The sequence below is a fragment of the Macrobrachium nipponense genome, chromosome 10 (assembly GCF_015104395.2).
Source record: "Macrobrachium nipponense isolate FS-2020 chromosome 10, ASM1510439v2, whole genome shotgun sequence".
Lineage (NCBI taxonomy): Eukaryota > Metazoa > Arthropoda > Malacostraca > Decapoda > Palaemonidae > Macrobrachium > Macrobrachium nipponense.
Genome location: NC_087204.1, coordinates 68,708,871 through 68,728,464, shown reverse-complemented (window position 1 = coordinate 68,728,464; position 19,594 = coordinate 68,708,871). Strand labels below are relative to the sequence as shown.

At 44.1% G+C, this 19,594-nt stretch overlaps 1 protein-coding gene across 1 annotated transcript in view; it reads right to left on the bottom strand.

The window, feature by feature from the left end:
• The window catches only part of LOC135223993 (pre-rRNA 2'-O-ribose RNA methyltransferase FTSJ3-like), a 90,166-nt gene extending 75,490 nt beyond the window's left edge, over positions 1-14,676 (bottom strand). The window contains exon 1 of the mRNA XM_064262915.1: positions 14,322-14,676. Within this exon, the coding sequence (XP_064118985.1) occupies positions 14,322-14,676 (355 nt within the window). The remainder of the gene's footprint in view (positions 1-14,321) is intronic.
• Positions 14,677-19,594: the final 4,918 nt, after the last annotated feature.

The following is a 19,594-nucleotide window of genomic DNA, read 5'->3' as shown; positions in this document are numbered from 1 at the left end:
ACCTGCAGGCTCCACTGTCACAGTGAGACCGGTGCTCCTCACGGCACGTCACGTCGCTGTTTCCAGCCGTGGCTGGCACCGGCGAACGGGAGGACCTCTTCCCAGCCTCAGCCCGTGGCCGGTCGTGGACCTCACGTCCCCGGGTAGACCAGCTGGTCGCCGCGAGAGCGAGAGCTGGTCTGGTGAGAGTCGCGTGAGCGGCTGTCACCAGTTTTCCGCCCCGTGCCGTGAACCTGACGCTGAGCGAGCTCCGAGGTCTGGTTCCTGGCGACCGTACACTCGGTACCTCCCGCGAACGAGAGGCCGAGACGGACCCTGATGCAGTGGCAGAACCACTGACACCAGGCGAGGAAGTACCGGTGTTAGCCGGTACCCCTCTGGTCCCCGTAGTCTTCTTCCTTGCGGAAGAAAAGACGGGCCCCGCTCCAAGAAGGAGCAGGAGGACCAGCGGAAGGAACCCTCCCGTCCCACCGAGGTGAGGAACGGGTCCCGAGAAGCTCCCGAGGGAGACTTCTTAGGAGGGAGGAGGCAACCTTCTTCTTCCTCGGCTGTGAAGCCTTAGAAGTCGAAGGGGAAGAGGCGGCAGCCGACGACGATGAAGAAGATGACGACGACGGCGACCGCACCCTTCTCCCTCTCTTCGTCAGCTTCCTCAGGACAGACGTAAGATCTGCTATCCAGGGCGGAGCCGGGGCTGCTGTAGCCGAAGCCACAGGGCGGACGCACCTGTACAGACAGACCAAAGTCTGGGGTAGTACCACCACGAACAGGGACGACGTCAGCAGTATGGCATCTCAGGAACAGCAGGCACAGCCAGCACAGCATCGGTAGGGACAGCCAGCCGCAGCAAACGGCAGGGACAGCCAGCGCAGCCAACGGCAGGGACAGCCATAAGCGCAGCAACTGCATGGACATAGTCAGCCCAGAATCGGCAGGTATGGCAGGCAGCACCGAACACAGGAAGTGGAGCAGCAGCCAGCAACATCCTGGTACCGGCGGCAGGTCCAGGGGCGAGCTCTAGGGCAGCGGAAGTGTGGTTGCGGCAGCGCGGCAACCACGACGCGGCGGCACGCCCCCCTCTCGGTACGGCGAACGGCACTTCATAGCGGCTGTAGGCAAGACTGTTACCACGTGAGGCGAGTACACCAGGTGAGGAGGGACGTCGTCACCTGGAGCGTGGTCACCACTCCATGGGTGCCCGCAGTAGGCCCAGACATAGAACCGCAGCCCCTGGACACTAGCACGCCCTGCAAATGAAGGACGCCCATACCTCACCAAGGTCCACCCTCGTGGCAGTAGCAACTGCGGAAATAACAGTATTAGCGATTAGTGGGGGGGAAGTCCCCTGCGCGCGGGGGGGTGAGCCTCTCCGAACGAGTGGAAGACCCCGAATACAATTGTACATCGGGCACCGAGCGCCCTCCCCCGCGCTCGACGGATCGGGCGAGGAGAAGAACGCAGATAACCTCCCCCCCCCCAGGGGAAGGGCCATCTGTGTGGGAGCTGAGCGGGGGGGGGGGGGGGGGGGGGTCTCGTTCCCCACACCCCCGCACAGCACCCATGTACCCAACAATAATAATAAGAGCACCCGGAGAGCAATCGTGCCCTCGCCCGAATGCAAGGGCATAAGGATCAATTCCCTGACTGAGCGGAACTTGAACCAAATTAAATATTGATGCAACAACAATAATAAAAGGAATAAAATGAAAAAGAATCTTGCATTACGATTCACTTCACAATGAATAAGGGCTCGGATCGAGCGCATTGCGCCCTCGGTACCGAGCGCAAGGGTAAAAGGATCCATTCCCGATTATGAATGGAAACCATTGATCCATAATGAATGATGCAATCAAAAATTATATATTGAAAATGAAAAAAGAATACTGCGCTTGCGATTTCACTTCATACAAATAAAAAAGGGGAAGGATCAATTCCCGGGAAATAGCGGGAAACATTTGATCCAAGTAACAATTGCAATCAATCTAATAAAATATGAAAAATGAAAAAGAACTGGACTTGCGATTTCACTTCATTCAAATAAAAAGGGGAAAGGATCAATTTCCGGGTAAGCTCGGAAACTGATCCAAAATGAGTATTGCTACAATCAAAATAAATATATGAAAATGAAAAAGAATACTGTACTTGCGATTCCACTTCCATACAGAATAAGTTTTCGTGCCGAGCGCATTCGCTCGGCAACGAGCATACACAATACACGAGGATCATTTCTGGGAAAATGAATTCCCGCACTTACGCCCTTCAGTCCCGGCACTCGGGTAATCGGAGGGCGTGGAGAAACCAAGATCCTTTAATTCACAATTAAATTCAATGGAAATAAATATGAAATGATTGTACTTACAATTCCGTTTCACTAGATAAATAGAAAAAGAAAAACACAACCATGCGAAAGCAACGACGATGAAGCGGGCAGAGAGCGATGATACACGTCCACACGCCAGCAGGCCGAAAGCAAAAGTGATTTGTTTACCTCCCAGTCGCGCGCGCGCGCCTGTCGGACAAGCAGTTAACTACCGAACCCCTTGTTCGAAAGCTTACGACCTATCCAGCTGCCGCTAGTACCTTCCTATTGTAAAAGGACCGAAGGTTTGTATGCCGTGTCGGAACAAACAATACTACTTAGTGAATGACTGAAGTGAATGTGGACCGATGTCTTCATAGTTGAATCGAGAGAAGTAAACTCTCACGATTCTGATCATAGAAAAAGTCAAGTCGATGACACCAACCAGTGAAGACGGCTCTAATCCCTGGTGTTTTACAGAGGACTGAAGAAGTCATTTTGCTATTTAATTGCTGCTCATCAAGAAAGTTAGAGCTTGTAATGAAGGCGGAGAGTCTTTAAGTATGTAATGAAAACACAGGGATTGTACTGTCTGAAACTGCTTCTTGTGGGTTGGATCAGGGAGGAATTTTTTATTTACTTAGGAAGCAGAGCTAGTTGGGTGGGGAACAGGTGAAGTCTTCCATTATTCATTTTCAATTCGGGGTGAACAAAGAATAATTGAACACCTTACAAATTAGAAAATGTATATTAGAAGACAAAACTCAAATTGTTTGAAGAAAATCATTCTGCATCATCGCAGCAGGCGATGTGCGATGGAATAGAAGACTATACTACAGACTTCTGTTATACCGTGGGGTAAAAAGAAAGATGATAATCAGCCTAATGAGATATACTATCTCTATCTGAAAACTCTTACAATGGCTAATGTGGAGCACGAGACATAGGCCTTAATGCAAGAATTCCGAGCCAACCAAAGCCTTAAGTTCCTGATTGCCAGGCAGAGAGATTCGAATTGGTAGTTAATCCTCAACAGAGGAGAAACAATACTAAGATGAACAGAATCTTGGAGAGAGGGCAGTACTGAGTGTACTCTCCCATTCGCTCAACTCCTTATACTAAGTTGCCTGGTAGAGCATTTCATGATGGGATGCGCTCGGCTAGAACCATCAAGCGCAAACAAGATACTCTCGAGCATCTGCATTTTAACCGAAATGGGAGGGAAGAAAACCTTCATGTTCGGTGATAATGCAAATGCTGTGGTGTTGTTGGGGAACAATGCCACTAGTTATCTCAAAATAAAAACCGGAAAATCTTGGGAGGCCCAAAAAGCTGTCCTGAGTTTCAGGTTAATTAAGAAAAGGTACTATTTGTCTCAGTCACATACCAGAAGAATTAACTTACAGGTATGCACCTATTACTTGGACGATGCAACTGATAACAGAAGCTTGTCGTGAGAGAAATAGATTTGCGCCTATTACTTGGGCAATACAACTGATAGCAGAAGCATGCAATGAGAGAAATATACTAGTATATTCACAAGTTCCTGTAAATCACACTCCAGCCTAATTCTTCTTCATTTGAGAGACAAGCATAAGGACTGGAAGCAGACCTTCATTATCTAATGAAGAAAGTAAAGGTGAAGTTGTCCCAAAGGGAGACTTCTATGGTGATAAAAGGAGACCGAAGACTACTAGTTCAAGCCGAACTGGTTGTTCCCAAAACAGTAGCACTGGAGAAGCATTCAAACCTCTCAGTGCTATCCATCCTGAAAAGATTGATGCATGCTCGGTAAGACCCTAAGATTAAAACAAAAACATAGTCTCTCGGATTCGAACTCTAAGGAGTATACATACTCCATAGAATTCCTCTATTTCCTTGTTCATTCTGGTGTAACAAGGAAATAGAGGGAAAAAAAGAGAGGAGGATTGACTGTTCTTGCCCGCTCTTCTCTGAACTTACGGCATTCTCACTCTGTTAAACAAAGCATTCATTTCCCAAAACCATTTTGTTCGCTCAAAAGCAAGCGAAAGTTGAGTGGAGTTAAATGCAGTAAAAGCTGGCAAGAACTTGCCATGTCTTGCTATGCATCCATCTTCTCCATGATCGAACCTCATGAAGAGGACTACACAGAGGACCGACTACACAGAGGACCTCCTCCTATCTCCTTCAGATGCCTTGTCCTGAGGGACAGCGACATTGAACTTGGCACCTGAAGAATAGCCATTCCTGGCTTTCACAGGTGGGTCCGAGCTACCAGCACGGCTTGGACCCTTCTCTTGCCCTGCGTCATTATCATGATGGAGAGAAGACTAGCTATCACTGACTGTGAATGTACGACCACTCTTGGAGGTTGTACACTCGAAAAGACTAGTACACAAGTACCCAACGCAGCCCCAGTTCCATGAGCAGAGCCCTTCGAACCAGAGACATGAGAACGAACCTGGGTTCGAACTCCTGAGGGTCCCGAGACACTATACAATGGACCCTCCGTATTCGCGTTCTCCAGACTCACACATTCACAGATTTCTCTTTGGAACATTTCTCCCCATTTTTTGCAGAAAATTCGCCTATTTGCAGTACTTTTCTGTAAGAAATATCCACAAATTCCTGTTTCCTTTTTTTTATCAATTTCATCATAAAATGTACTTTTTGTGATAAAACTATTAAAAAAAAACAGGTATACTAATTTTTTGGGGGTTTTCTTGAGTTTCAACAAAATGGAGGTTTTAAGCATCTTTATAGGGGTTCCAACTATTTGCGGGGTCTAACTATTCGCGAAGGGTTATGGTACTCATCCCCTGCGAATACACGGGGACCACTGTATTTTGGGGGTAACGTCCAGGTTCCCGGTCTGGATGGAGCAGGTGAGCCAAAGAGACAGCCATTTGCTCCCTCCCAAGGGAAAAGATGTAGACCCTTAGAAGTCTCTAGGCGAGACTTCTTCGGGGGCAGAGAATTACCTTACGCTTCTTAGGCCGTGGAAGCCTTCGAAGAGGGAAGTTAGGAGGTGTCAGATGACGAAGACGAAAGACGATGACCCCTGTGAAAAACTCGCTGCAACAAGGGAAGGGAGGGTGCTATGTCATGGCAAGGAACCACACCAATCAAGAGCAAAGAGTTCATTTGTTAGAGCTGAGCACTCAGCTCGGCAGAGCTGTCTGGTTGAGTCGAGTTGAGTGAGCTGAGCAGATCACTACATAATTATGAGTGGTAATCATCAACAAAAAAACTATCACTTCTTTCCAATCAAATGTTCTCCTTCGAGGCCAAAGCTTCAAGAAGAAGAATAAAGAAGGATTCTGTGTCTACTGTCCTATGCGTTCGGACCATAAGGTCCAAGACACAAGGCTGGTACTTGACCATTCACCTAGAAGGTGTTACATTTAGTTCCAAGCTCTGCATAACTCCAAACCAGACTGAGGAGCAAGCTCATCTTTACCTACAGGCGGTCCCCGGGTTACGACGGGTCTGGCTTACGACGTTCGGAGGTTACGACGCTTTTTCTTAAATTCTTCTTCCTAGCTTAAACCCATTTTTATATGGGGTCGCCATTGCGAATGAGTCGTCTCCATCGATTTCTGTCTTGTGCCTCGTTCTCATTTAAACCTTTCAATTCCATATCTTCCCTTACACAATCACGCCATCTCTTTCTTGGTCTTCCCTTCTTCCTTCTACCCCGCACTTCCATTTCCATCATATGTCTTCCAACATGACGTTCCTCCCTTCGTAATAGGTGTCCATACCATCGGAGCCTTCCTTCCTGTATTTTCTTCGATATTTCAGCTACCTTTGTCGATCCTCTTATATACTCATTTCTAATCCTATCTTCCCTTGTTACTCCCGACATCCATCTCAACATTCTCATTTCTGCTACATCCATCTTCTTCTCCTCTGTTTTCCTCATACTTGCCGTTTCTGTTCCATATAACATTGCTGGTCTGACCACCGTCCTATGGAACTTTCCTTTCAATTTCAGAGGGACCTTCTTGTCACAGAGTACCCCTGATGCAGACCTCCAGTTATTCCATCCTGCCTGAATTCGGAGTCTCACCTCTTGGTCCATGCTTCCACTATCCTCCAATACGGACCCGAAGTACTTGAACTTCTGTACTTTCTTTATTTCTTCCCCACCCAATCTTATGCTACTTCCACCGTCCTCAGTAATACTAGAACACATATATTCGGTTTTTGATCTGCTTATTCTCATTCCTCTCTCCTCAAGTGCTGCTCTCCAACCTCCCCTCCAACTCCTCCTTCCCCTCTGAACACAACACAATGTCATCCGCGTATAATATGCACCATGGCACTGCTTCTCTAACATCCCTGGTCATTACATCCATCACGATGTTGAAGATGAATGGGCTAAGTGCTGACCCCTGGTGTAATCCAACTCCTATCTCAAATCCATCCGTCTCACCAACACTACTCCTCACTCTAGTATACACATTCCTGTACATCTCCTGAATAATTCTGACATACTTTTCCGGCACCATCTTCTCCTTCAAACATCTCCATATTTCTTGCCTTGGCACTCTGTCATAGGCCTTTTCAAGGTCTATGAATACCAGATGCAGGTCTCGTTGTTTTTCTCTGAATTTCTCCATTAGCTGCCTTATACAAAATATTCCATCCGTTGTGCCGCTTCCCTTCATAAATCCTAACTGTTCCTTCCCTATTCTAACTTCCTCTCTCAGTCTACTATCTATGATTCTTTCCAAAATCTTCAACGTGTGAGACATTAGTTTTATACCTCTATAATTACTGCATTCCTGGACATCACCTTTACCTTTAAATATAGGTATCAATATGCTTTCCCGCCATTCTTCTGGTATCTTTTCCTGTTCGAATATTTTTACCATTAGATCATACAAGATGTCTACCCCTTCCTCTCCTTTTTTCTTAAATATTCATTGAAAAATCCGCCCTGGGTTACGACGATTGCTCCGAGGTTACGACACTGACGCTTCCGACGCTCCGAGTTAACGACGCTTTTAAAAAACGCATACTATGATAAGAATCCTTTATAGTTTAGCACAGTATATTAATAAAAATGATATTGTTATTGTACAATAAAGTTTCATACATACTTACCTGGCAGATATATACTTAGCTATAGACTCCGTGGTCCCCGACAGAAATTCAAATTTCGCGGCACACGCTACAGGTAGGTCAGGGTGGCAGGAATAGGAACCATTACCGTTCTTGAACCAGATTTTCTCTTCCACCTGTCTCCTGAGGGGAGGCTGGGTGGGCCATTTAATCGTATATATCTGCCAGGTAAGTATGTATGAAACTTTATTGTACAATAACAATATCATTTTCATACATTCAACTTCCCTGTCATATATATACTTAGCTGATTGGCACCTTTGGCGGAGGGTAAGAGACAGCTAATTACTGATTAGACAGGTAAACAACATACGTTGTAGGTAATAAAAATAATTAACAATATGATATTGTTATGATACAATAAAGTTTTATACATACTTACCTGGCAGATATATACTTAGCTATATGACTCCGTCACCCGACAGAAATTCGAATTTCGCGCACACAAGGAAACGCTACCGGGTAGTCAGGTTGAATCTAACTGCCTGCCTCCGCTGGGTGGCAGGAATAGGAAACCATTCCCGTTTTTTATCATAGTTTCTTTTATTATACCGCCTGTCTCCGAGGGAGGGTAGGGCGGTGGGATAAATCCGTATATATATCTGCCAGGGTAAGTAGTATTATAAAAACTTTATTGTATCATAACAATATCATTTTTATACATTCAACTTACCTGTCAGATATATACTTAGCTGATTCACACCATTGGAGGAGGGTAAGAGACAGCTAATTATAGATTCAAACAGGAATCACAACATACGTTGTAGGTAATAATTAAATAAAACCTTGGTTCCTACCTGATTAGACTGAAGACTTCATGAATACTATCCAGGAGTCTGCTCAGTCTCAAGAGCCTCAGCGAGATATTGATCTATGGCTAAGAGTTCTTGAAGGTCTGCCAAAGGGGTCTTATCTGCTTACTTGGCAGATCCTGGAAGGACTATGTCAATGGGTGCTGATCCACTTACTTGACAAGAACCTTATTCAAGGAGCACAACACCGATACCGATCACCTTAACCTAACCATAGTGTTAGTTCTAAGATTACAAGGAGTTATCCCCGAACTCCTTGCAAACAACCACAAACTCGAATCACACACATTCGTACACGCAAAAGTACAAAAATAATAATTATAAATTAATAAATAAAAAAATCAAAATAAAATTTGTTTACAACCTAACCAGTAAGACGTACTTCTGATTCCTTACTGACTAAAGCAATGGCCACCAGTGCGGCAACAAGTACTCCCATCAGCAGAAAACCAAAACCCGTCCCCCAAGGTAGGTCTACGTACAATAATAAAAATAAATTATTAAAATTTCTTAAGGATCGGTATGTGTTCCAAGTCCCAGCACTGTATCCGCTGACACAAAAGGCCCTAGAGAGAAGCACTTCTCATAGGTCACTTTCACATCTTTAAGATAGTGAGATGCGAAAACTGAATTAAACCTCCAGTAAGTCGCATCTAAAATGTCTTTTAACGACATGTTTTTATGAAAGGCTAAGGAAGTGGCTACAGCTCTTACTTAGTGAGCCTTCACTCGAAGATTCTTGAAAGAGTCGTCTGTGCAGCTATTATGAGCTTCTGAAATAATGCTTCTAACAAAAAATGCTAATGCATTTTTTGACATGGGTCTACTAGGATCCCACACTGCGCACCATAAACTTTGTTTACATCCCCCGAGTTCATTCTCCTTCTTTAAATAGAACTTCAGGGCTCTAACTGGACATAATGATCTTTCCAATTCCTCTCCCACTAGATTTGAAAGACTTTTAACTTCAAAACTCTTTGGCCAAGGTTTTGAAGGGTTCTCGTCTGGCCAAGAACGAGAACCCTTCAAAACCTTGGCCAAAGAGTTTTGAAGTTAAAAGTCTTTCAAATCTAGTGGGAGAGGAATTGGAAAGATCATTATGTCCAGTTAGAGCCCTGAAGTTCTATTTAAAGAAGGAGAATGAACTCGGGGGATGTAAACAAAGTTTATGGTGCGCAGTGTGGGATCCTAGTAGACCCATGTCAAAAAATGCATTAGCATTTTTTGTTAGAAGCATTATTTCAGAAGCTCATAATAGCTGCACAGACGACTCTTTCAAGAATCTTCGAGTGAAGGCTCACTAAGTAAGAGCTGTAGCCACTTCCTTAGCCTTTCATAAAAACAGGTCGTTAAAAGACAGAGTCTTGAAAGAACAAATCGCTGCATCTCTCTTAAAACCCACTTGAGAATTAAGAGCATGGATCTCACTAGTTCTTTTCGCAGTCACTAGGGACAAAAGGAAAATACATTTTCTCGTTAAGTCTCTAAACGACGCTTTGTGAGGAGGCTCAAATCTATCCGATGACAGGAATTTAAGAACCACATCTAAGTTCCAGTTCGGAGTACGAGGAGAAATGGTTTTCGAGGTTTCGAATGACCTTATAAGGTCATGAAGTTCCTTATCTTGAGCTATGTTTAAGCCTCTGTTTCTGAAAACCGCAGAGAGCATGCTTCTATAGCCTTTGATGGTTGACACAGATAACTGAGATTCCTCTCTAAGGAATATCAGAAAGTCAGCAATGTTGGTCATAGAGGTATCGGAGGAGGACAGCTTCTTCTTTCTACACCATCTCCTGAAAACATCCCACTTGGATTGATATACCCGAATAGTTGATGATCTTCGGGCTCTAGCAATTGCCTTCGAAGCTTTGCTTGAAAAGCCTCTCGCTCTGACAAGTCTTTCGATAGTCGAAAGGCAGTCAGAGCGAGAGCGTGGAGGTTTTGATGATACCTCTCGAAGTGGGGTTGTTTGAGAAGATCTCTCCTGTTTGGAAGAGATCTTGGGAAGTCCACTGTCCATTCCTGTACCTCTGTGAACCAATCTTGAGACGGCCAAAAGGGGGCGACGAGTGTAGTCCGTCCCTTTTTGAAGCCACAAACTTCTTAGTACCACTCCTAACATTTGAATGGGGGAAGGAAAGGGTAGGCCATCTAGGCCTGCCCAATCTAGCAGCATGGCATCCACCGCTATCGCTCTCGGATCTTCCACCGAGGAGCAGAAATTCTCTATCCTCCTGGATAGGAAGGTGGCAAATAGGTCTATTTGTGGTCTGCCCCACAGTGACCACAGACTCTGACAAACTTGATCGTGAAGAGTCCACTCTGTGGGTAGAACTTGGTATGACCTGCTTAGCCTGTCTGCTCTTACGTTTTACTCTCCTTTCACGAATCTCGTAAGGAGAGTAACATTCTTTTCTTTCGTCCAATATAATAGATCCCTCGTTATTTGGAACAGAGAAAAGGAGTGAGTCCCCCCTGTTTTCTGATATAGGCCCACGGTGTGGTATTGTCCGCGTTGACCTGTACCACTTGATCTTTTACCTCTGGTTCGAATGATTTTAGAGCAAGGAGAACAGCGTAAAGTTCCTTGGCGTTTATATGCCAGGCTTCCTGTTCCTTCCTCCAATGGCCTGATACTTCTTTTGTCCCTAGAGTCGCCCCCCATCCCTTCTCTGAAGCGTCTGAGAATAAGATTAGGTTTGGGTTCCGAACCTCTAGAGACAAGCCCTAGTTCTTTTCCAGGGGAGTCAGCCACCACTTTAGATGAGTCTTCACCTCCGATGGAATCACGAAAGTGTCTGATAGTTGCCCATTCTTCCAACTCCAAATTCTTCTTAAGAAGAACTGAAGCGGCGTAGGTGGAGTCTTCCTAGGGAAATGAACTGTTCTAGTGAGGAAAGGGTTCCCAGAAGGCTTAACCATTCCCTTACTGAACTTTGTTCTTTCCCTAGGAAGCTCGAGACTTTCTCCAAGCCCCGAACAAGTCTTTCCTGGGAGGGAAAAGCCCGAAAACCCCGAGAATCCATCCGAATCCCCAGATAAACTAAGTTCTGGCTGGGGACCATCTGGGATTTCTCGAGGTTCACGAGTAATCCTAACGATTTCATTAGATTCAAAGTCGTTTGCAGGTCCTCCAAACACTGTTTCTCCGATTTGGCTCTGATTAGCCAATCGTCGAGATACAGCGAGATATTGATCCCTTCTAGATGAAGCCATTTGGCCACGTTCCTCATCAGATACGTAAATACCTGAGGAGCGGTGGATAGGCCGAAGCACAAGGCCCTGAACTGAAAGATCTTTCCTTGTATCACAAATCTGAGATACTTTCTTGACGATGGGTGAATCGGGACATGAAAGTAAGCATCCTGAAGGTCCAGGGAGACCATCCAATCTCCCTGACGCAGGGCTGACAGAACCGAAGCTGAAGTTTCCATGGAGAACTTCTTTTTCTCCACGTAACGGTTCAGGATGCTTACGTCCAGTACGGGTCTCCATCCCCCCAAAGCCTTATGTACTAAGAAAAGGCGGTTGTAAAACCCCGGGGAGTGTGGATCCTGTACTATTTCGATTGCTTCCTTGTCCTTCATCAAAACCACCGTCTGGAGGAGTCTCTCTCTCAGAACAGGGTCCTTGTACCTCACTGACAATTCCTTCGGAGATGTTGCCAAAGGAGGTCTGTCTACGAAGGAAATAATGTAACCCTTCTGTAGAACAGAGAGAGTCCAGGAATCTGCTTCTCTTACTGACCACGCTTCCACAAATTGTTGAAGCCTGGCCCCTACATGTGTTTGGAGGACATGGTTGTTACTTGCTCTTTTTAAACGAGCGGAAAGAAGACCTTCCTCGTTTGTCAAAGGGCTTCCTTTTCGTAGGAGGTCGAGTCGAGGAGCCTCCACGAAAGGGCACAATAGGTGTACGTACAGCTTTCTTAGGGATAGGTACTGCAGGTCTGTTCTTCTTAGTAGACTGTACCAGGAGATCCTGAGTCGCTTTTTCAGAAAGGGATTTTGCAATGTCCCTTACTAAAAGCGAAGGAAACAAGTGATCCGACAGAGGTGCAAATAGTAAAGCGGACCTCTGTGTAGGCGACACTCCTTTCGTCAAAAACGAACCATAAAGGGATCTCTTTTTTACAATTCCCGATCCGAAAATAGAAGCCAACTCTCCGGATCCATCCTGCACTGCCTTATCCATACAAGATAGGACACTGTGTAAGGCTTCAGGATCAAGAAAATCTGGTTCTTTTGTCTTTTTAGCCAGCACCCCAAGGGACCAATCCAAGAAGTTGAACACTTCTAAGACGTGGAAAATTCCCTTAAGGTGCGGATCTAATTCAGACATACTCCAAGACGCTTTTGCTGAGTTCAGAGTGTCTCCTAGTCGATTCTACTAGGCTCGAGAAATCGGATTCAGCAGAAGAAGGGAGCATCAGGCCCATAGCTTCTTCCGTCTTGTACCAAATACCTCTCCTGCCTGCGAGCTTGGAGGGAGGAGAGCAATAAACTGTCTTTAGTGACTCCTTCTTAGAAAGAAGCCAAGAATCTAAGGTTTGTAGAGCCTTTTTCATTGAAATCGCAGGCTTCATTTTAAGAAACGAAGAGGATTTCGGTGTCCTAGTACTAGAGAACAGCGATCTCGGAGAAGGAGGAGCAGCAGGACTAAGAGAATCCCCAAATTCTTGTAGAAGCAGCAAGGCTAATACTTTATAATTAGAAAGTCCCTCGCCGGTAGAAACCTCTTCTTCTGAAACCTCTTCGAGACCGAGGTTCAATGGAGAACGATCTCTCCTGGGAGAATCTCTATCATGAGATGTAGGCTCTCTAGGAGAAATGCTCCTTTCTTTCTCATCAGATCCTCTATATGTCTGAGAAGGAGAAACAATTCCTGGAGAATCCAAGTCCTTGCTACAGGAAGGCGCCTCGCGCCTGACAGGTTCGCGCCTGGCTGGCTCTTCGCGCCTGGTTGGCTCCTCGCACCTAGCTGGTGCCTCGCACCTGGCTGTCGTCTCGCGCTTAGCTGGCGCCTCGCGCCTGGTTAGCGCTTCGCGCCTGGCTGGCTCCTCGCGCCTGGATAGCGCTTCGCGCCTAGCTGGCGCCTCGCTGTCGTCTCGCGCTTAGCTGGCGCCTCGCGCCTGGTTAGCGCTTTGCGTCTGGCAGGCTCTTCGCGCCTGGGAGGAGTCTCGCGCTTGGCTGGCTCCTCGTGCCTGGCTGGCGCCTCGCGCTTGCCTGGCTCTTCGCGCCTGGGGGGCGCATCACGTCTGGAAGGCGTCTCGCGCCTGGCTGGCGCTTCTCGCCTAGCTGGCTCCTCTCGCCTGGTCGAATCATCGCGCTTGGCTGGCGCCTCACGCCTGGTTGGCGCTTCCCGCCTGGTAGGCTCTTCGCGTCTGGCTGGCGCTTTGCGCCTGACAGGAGAACGGATCTTGCTAGGTCTGTGAAAAACTGAAGAATCCGACTCAATATCTGACAAGGACAATTCTTGATGTCGATTCTGACTAACCGAAGGTCTAGATCTCTTAATAGGCAGGAAAGCGTCTTTCCTTCTAGGAGGGTCTCTTGATAGGACTCCCACCAAAGAAGCGATAGAATCATGCATCTTTAGTAATATCTTGGTCGTTTCCTTGTTCCTATCCAAAGGAGGAGAAGGAGATAGAACTTTTTCAGGTTCCCATGAATCTGCGGAGGAAAGCATCACATTCTTTGATTTTTTACTTTCCGAAGGTAGATCCTTCGGGAACGGTTCAGGACTCGAGTTGATCCTGGACTCATTCCAACCTCTTTTCAGGGGGCGAGAAAGATCCGCAGATCTCCAACCTCTCTTAGGAGCAGAATTCTCCGATGAAAAGAAACACTCGCGAAGAATGCTTTTTCGATAGCGTTCTCTGGCATTCTGTGACAATACAGAAACTGCCGAAGGGACGTCTGACTGGTGGGGATCCTCCACAACCTCCTTACGGCTTTTGACATTCCTTCTCCTCTGGGCTTGGGAGCTTGAAAGAGGTCTAGGCCTGGGAGCGTTGTGGAGCCAATCAGACACCCCCTCCACTGCACTGGGGACACTTATATCACTATCCACAGCACTTAGTAAATCACTTTGCTTACCTTCAATCGCCGCCATTTTGTTTTCCATTTTCTTAAGGGCGACTTTGAGATTCGCAATCTCTGATGCAGAATCTGTTGGTTCTACTACAGGAGCAGAAACTACAATATTAGAGGGAGCAGTTAATGGAGAAGAAGGAATAAAATTACTAATAACCTCGCTAGATAAAGAACTAGGCAAGGCTTTGGAAGAGGACTTCCTTACTCTGTCTCTTTCTAACTTCTTCAAATAAGAAGTTAGAGACTTCCATTCTTCCGCACTCAAACCCTTGCATTCATTACAAGTGTTATCATAAGAGCATTCATACTTCCTACATTTTTTACAAATAGTATGAGGATCAACTGATGCTTTCGGCATCCTTACCTTGCACCCCTCATTCACACACACTCTCACTACACTTCCAGAGTCAGACATCATGTTGAACAATCCAAATCAAATCCAATAAACGGTCCACAATCGCGTATGCCATTACAATTAATCCAAATATGTCACCAAAAAGTCCAAACGAAGATCAATTGCGATGCAAAATACGAATCCAGCCAGAGGTACCCACAACGATGTTGCCAGTATGGCCGACAGAAAAAATATGATAGAAAACGGGAATGGTTCCTATTCCTGCCACCCAGCGGCAGGCAGGTAGATCACCTGACCTACCGGTAGCGTGTGCGCGAAATTCGAATTTCTCTCGGGCGACGGAGTCAAATAGCTAAGTATATATCTGACAGGTAAGTTGAATGTATAAAAATGAAATTTTCATATGTATACATCTCCATATTTTATGATAGCAGCACGTATTTTGCTATATAAATCAGCATTATTCATGGAATTATCATAATATCAGGCTAACCAAAGGTCCTCGAATGAAATTTAAAGTCTGTTTACATTAGGATCTGAATGGCTGCCATGGGAATTACATGAATATAGTACGTATAGGTACGTACTTTATTGTAAATGAAGTTCAAGATATGACAGATAATGATGTTTCTAGGTATTAATAAATACATTTGTATAATTAAATGAATAATAGTCAAATGATAAACACATTTAGAGAAAAGAAGCTTCATTTCCTGAACCAGAAGTTTTGTTTACATCATGCAGGCTACCTGCCTTGGCTGTCTACCAGTCCCGTCGTATTTTTACGATATATGAGATAAAATTTGAGAACAAAGCTTTGTTTTTCAATACAGTAAACCTCCCATTTATTAATAATAAATTATATTATTTCATTTTATATACTATTGGGGAAAATACTCTAAATTGCTTTGTTTTTATTAGTCCGCTTATGCTGTCCCTTGAATTTTTCCCTATAGCCATGGCTGTAGCCTTACCAATAAAATTAATTTTTATTTTCCTTTTATAGCTATGAGATGGGGACCACTTCTTGTCAAGTATCTTTAGAAGAAATCGATGACATTCTATTTGTATCTGACTCAGATTTTGGGTCAGATATTGACAATCCTACGTCAAATGATGATGATTATGACGTTAGTACTAATGAAGACATGGATGAAGACATCCCAGCAACATGCTCATCAACCACAGCTGATGTAACAAACTCATTGTACTGGAATAAAACCAATTATAATAACAATAATCCCACTCAATTAGGTCATGCTTTTGATTACACAGCCTCTCATAATGTAAATAATTTTGAAAACTTAAATCCATATGAGTGTTTACAAGATTTGTTTCAGAAAAAAATTATGAACATGTTGCTAAAGAAACTAATCTAATAAGTATTTTAAATCTATGATGGCTGCAAAACAACCTTTACCAAAAAGATCAAGATATCACCAATGGTCAGATGTAACTGCTGATGATATAAAAGTTGTTGTTGTTATTGCAATAGCTACGGGTATACTTTATAAAACCACAACTGATAGTTACTTTAATGAAAGAAAAAGCCTTTTACTTGATACTCCTGGATTCAGAGAAGTGTTTTCTAGGGATAAATATCAGTTGATTAGATCAGCTATTCATTTCAGTGATAATGGTCAGAAAGATGGGAGTGATACGCTCATTAGGCTAGTATTAGATATGGTACAAGATTTATATAGTTGGTCATTAACGAGTGGGTTACGTGCTCGCCTACCGATTCTGTAGTCATGAGTTCAATTCTCCGCTTTGCCAACGTGGAACTAGAGGAACTTATTTTCTGGTGATCAGAAATTCAATTCTCAATATAATGTGGTTCGGATCCCACAATAAGCTGTAGGTCCCATTGCTAGGTAACCAGTTGGTCCTTAGCCACGTAAAAATATCTAATCCTTTAGGCCAGCCCTAGGAAAGCTGTTAACCAGCTCAGTGGTCTGGTTAATTAAGATATCCGTACTAACTAACAAGATTTATATGGGAAGTACATAGTACTACGTTAGCCATAAAGAAATCAATATGTAATGATGAAAGCATGATAAAATTTAAAGGTAGGCTATTTTTCAAACAAAGTCTTCAATTAAATGGGGAATAAAGGTATGGTCAATGACAGATGCACATACTGGTTACCAGCTTAAATTTAATGTACTATATACGTATGTGTGCTAGGAAGGACTCTGAATGTTAACTATCAGAAGGGTTGGGTACTCATGTTGTTTTGTCTTTGTTTGAGGGCTATGAAAACATAGGTCATATTATTTACATGGACAGTTTTCATATCAAGTGTGTCCCCTGATGACAAACTACTTCAGAAAAAAACTTTAGCTTGTGGAAAAGTTAAGATAAATAGAAAGGGTCTACCAGCTGATATGAAACAAATAACAGTGAAAAAGGAAAAGGGGAGCTTTAACAACATGGGTGAGAAATGATGGTAAAATGCTAGCTTGTTCTTGGCAAGTTTCAACCATGGTAAATTTACTGTCTAGTTTAGGAACCATAGGTATATATAAAGTGAAAATTTATTCACAGAAGGATGACAAAGAAATTGGCACGCCCTGTGTTCATGTAGAATATAATACGTAAGTATAAGGGGGGAGTTCACAAGTTTGATTAACTTTGCTCAATATATCCTTACAAAAGAAAGAGCCAAAATTAGTACCAACCCATTTGGCACTTCATAGTTGAAGCAGCATTATCAAACTCTAACATATGTTATAATATTTAGAATCCCACTACTGTTTGATGAAAAAAAAATTTAGGGAAAAATTTATTAACACTTTGTTGGAAGGGTATAAGGGAAGCAAAACTCAAAGAAGGGGCAGATATTCAAATCCTATGGAATCTAGATTAATTGAAAGGCATTTTCCAACACAGTATGTTGACAAAAACCACAAGCCCCAATGCAATGTATACTCTATCTTGCCAAAGAATTGCTTGGTGAAAGGTAAAGGAGAATGTAAAAGAAAGCAAACCACCAATTTTTGTGATCAATGTGTTGAAAAGCCACCTCTTTGTATCATTCCATGTTTTGCAAAACACCATACTTGTAAAGTGTACAAAAAGCTTATTTAATGTGAAAAATAAATGTCTGATGCATTGATGCATTAGGTAAAGGATTGTTGGTGAAATTAATAAAGTCATGTATAATGTTATATTCTGAAAGTAGAATGGTTCTAGAACACATAAAATAAGGAATATTTGAAGTAGGATGTTATTTAAGGTATGCATTTGGTATTTGAACTATTAAGATAGGCAGTGATAAGCATTTTTAGAGGGTGTTCTAAGTATTTGTGGGTTTTATCTACATATTTGCGGGGGTCTCATGTGCATCCCTGATGAATATGGGGGGTACACTGTGTTTATTGTGTTTACTAACACATTTTGTTTTCAACAAAAACATTCCGTAAAATAGAAAAATATACATGATCAAAATACAGTGGTCCCCACGTATTTGCGGGGAATGTGTACCAGACCCCCCTGTGAATAGTTAGAACCCGCGAATGTTTGGAACCACTATAAAAATGCTAAAAACAGCCTATTTTGTTAGTTAAAACTCAAGAAAAACCACTAAAAATGTTCGCACTTAGTTTTTTTAAGTTTTATCACAAAAAGTGCATTTTATGATGTAATTGATAAAAAAAAACAGGATTTTGTGGATATTTCTCAGAGAAAAATACCGCGAATGCGCGAATTTTCCGCGAATAATGTGGGGAAACATTCCTGAGAGAAATCCGCGAATGTGTGAATCCGCGAATGCGGAGAACGCAAATACAGGGGGCCCACTGTATAACACTTTGTCGGAAATTGTATTTTTCCTAACTATACAAACCCGAGGTCCTTTAACAATAGGAAGGTATTTAGCGGCAGCTGAACCGGTCGTAAGCTTCGAACAAGGGGGTTCAGTAGTTAACTACTTATCCGGCAGTTAGCGGTCAGCTCGACTGCGGGGAGAGGAGTCACTTAGCTTTAGGCCCAGGAAACGCAGAGTGAGGGGTGGCATGAGGTGGCTATGTGTAAAGGACCTCAGGTTTGTATAGTTAGGAAAAATACAATTTCCGACAAATTGTTATTTGTTCCAATGCGTATACAAACCCTCGGTCCTTTAACAATAGGAAGACTCACTTCTTGGTGGGTGGAATCTGAGTCTTATGAACAGACAGCTGTTCGTCCTACCTTGGTTCCCTCCCTGGTCATAAGAGCAGAGGGAGGGATCCTAGCCTCTGCCCAGCTGATCGGGGTGTGCAACCGCAGGATCAGTGGTCAGACTTCTGGACCAAATTTATAAGAGGGAGGCAAGTGTACCTCTTATAAATAGCAAAAGGCAAAAACTAGTTCCTACTTCAAGAGCCAAAATGAAGTCATGGGTTTGTCTCTTGTTGACTTCCACTTCCCCCTTGTTGGGGAGTGGCGGATAAACACTCCTATCCCTACTGAAAGGGATAGGATGGAGCTCAGTTGTGTAGCTTACCTGCATCGGCCTCCTGTTCAGCGTAGTGACGACTGCGGCCCTCTGCCCACAGGAAGAGGAGAAGAACGAAGGAGGAAGAGAAGCCAGTCACACTCTCTTTCACTCGTCCATTCATGCAGTCACACAAGGATGCGATGCTGTTCTGTCCACTCAGGTGCTGGGTAGACTACACAACTTCTTGAGCAGCCACCACGGGTCTCAAGGAAAAAGTGTCCAAGGACCTTTGGTTAATACCCCGAAGGTAGAATGAAGTGAAGGTGGTCTGGTTGGCCCAAACCCCTGCCTTCAGAACCTGCGCCAGAGAGAAGTTCTTGCGGAACGCAAGGGTTGGACCAATACCTCTGACTTCTTGGGCTCTCGGACAAAGGGTACGGGTGTCGTCACTACCATCAGCCTCGTATGCCCTCCTGATCACCTCACGCAGCCAGAAAGAAA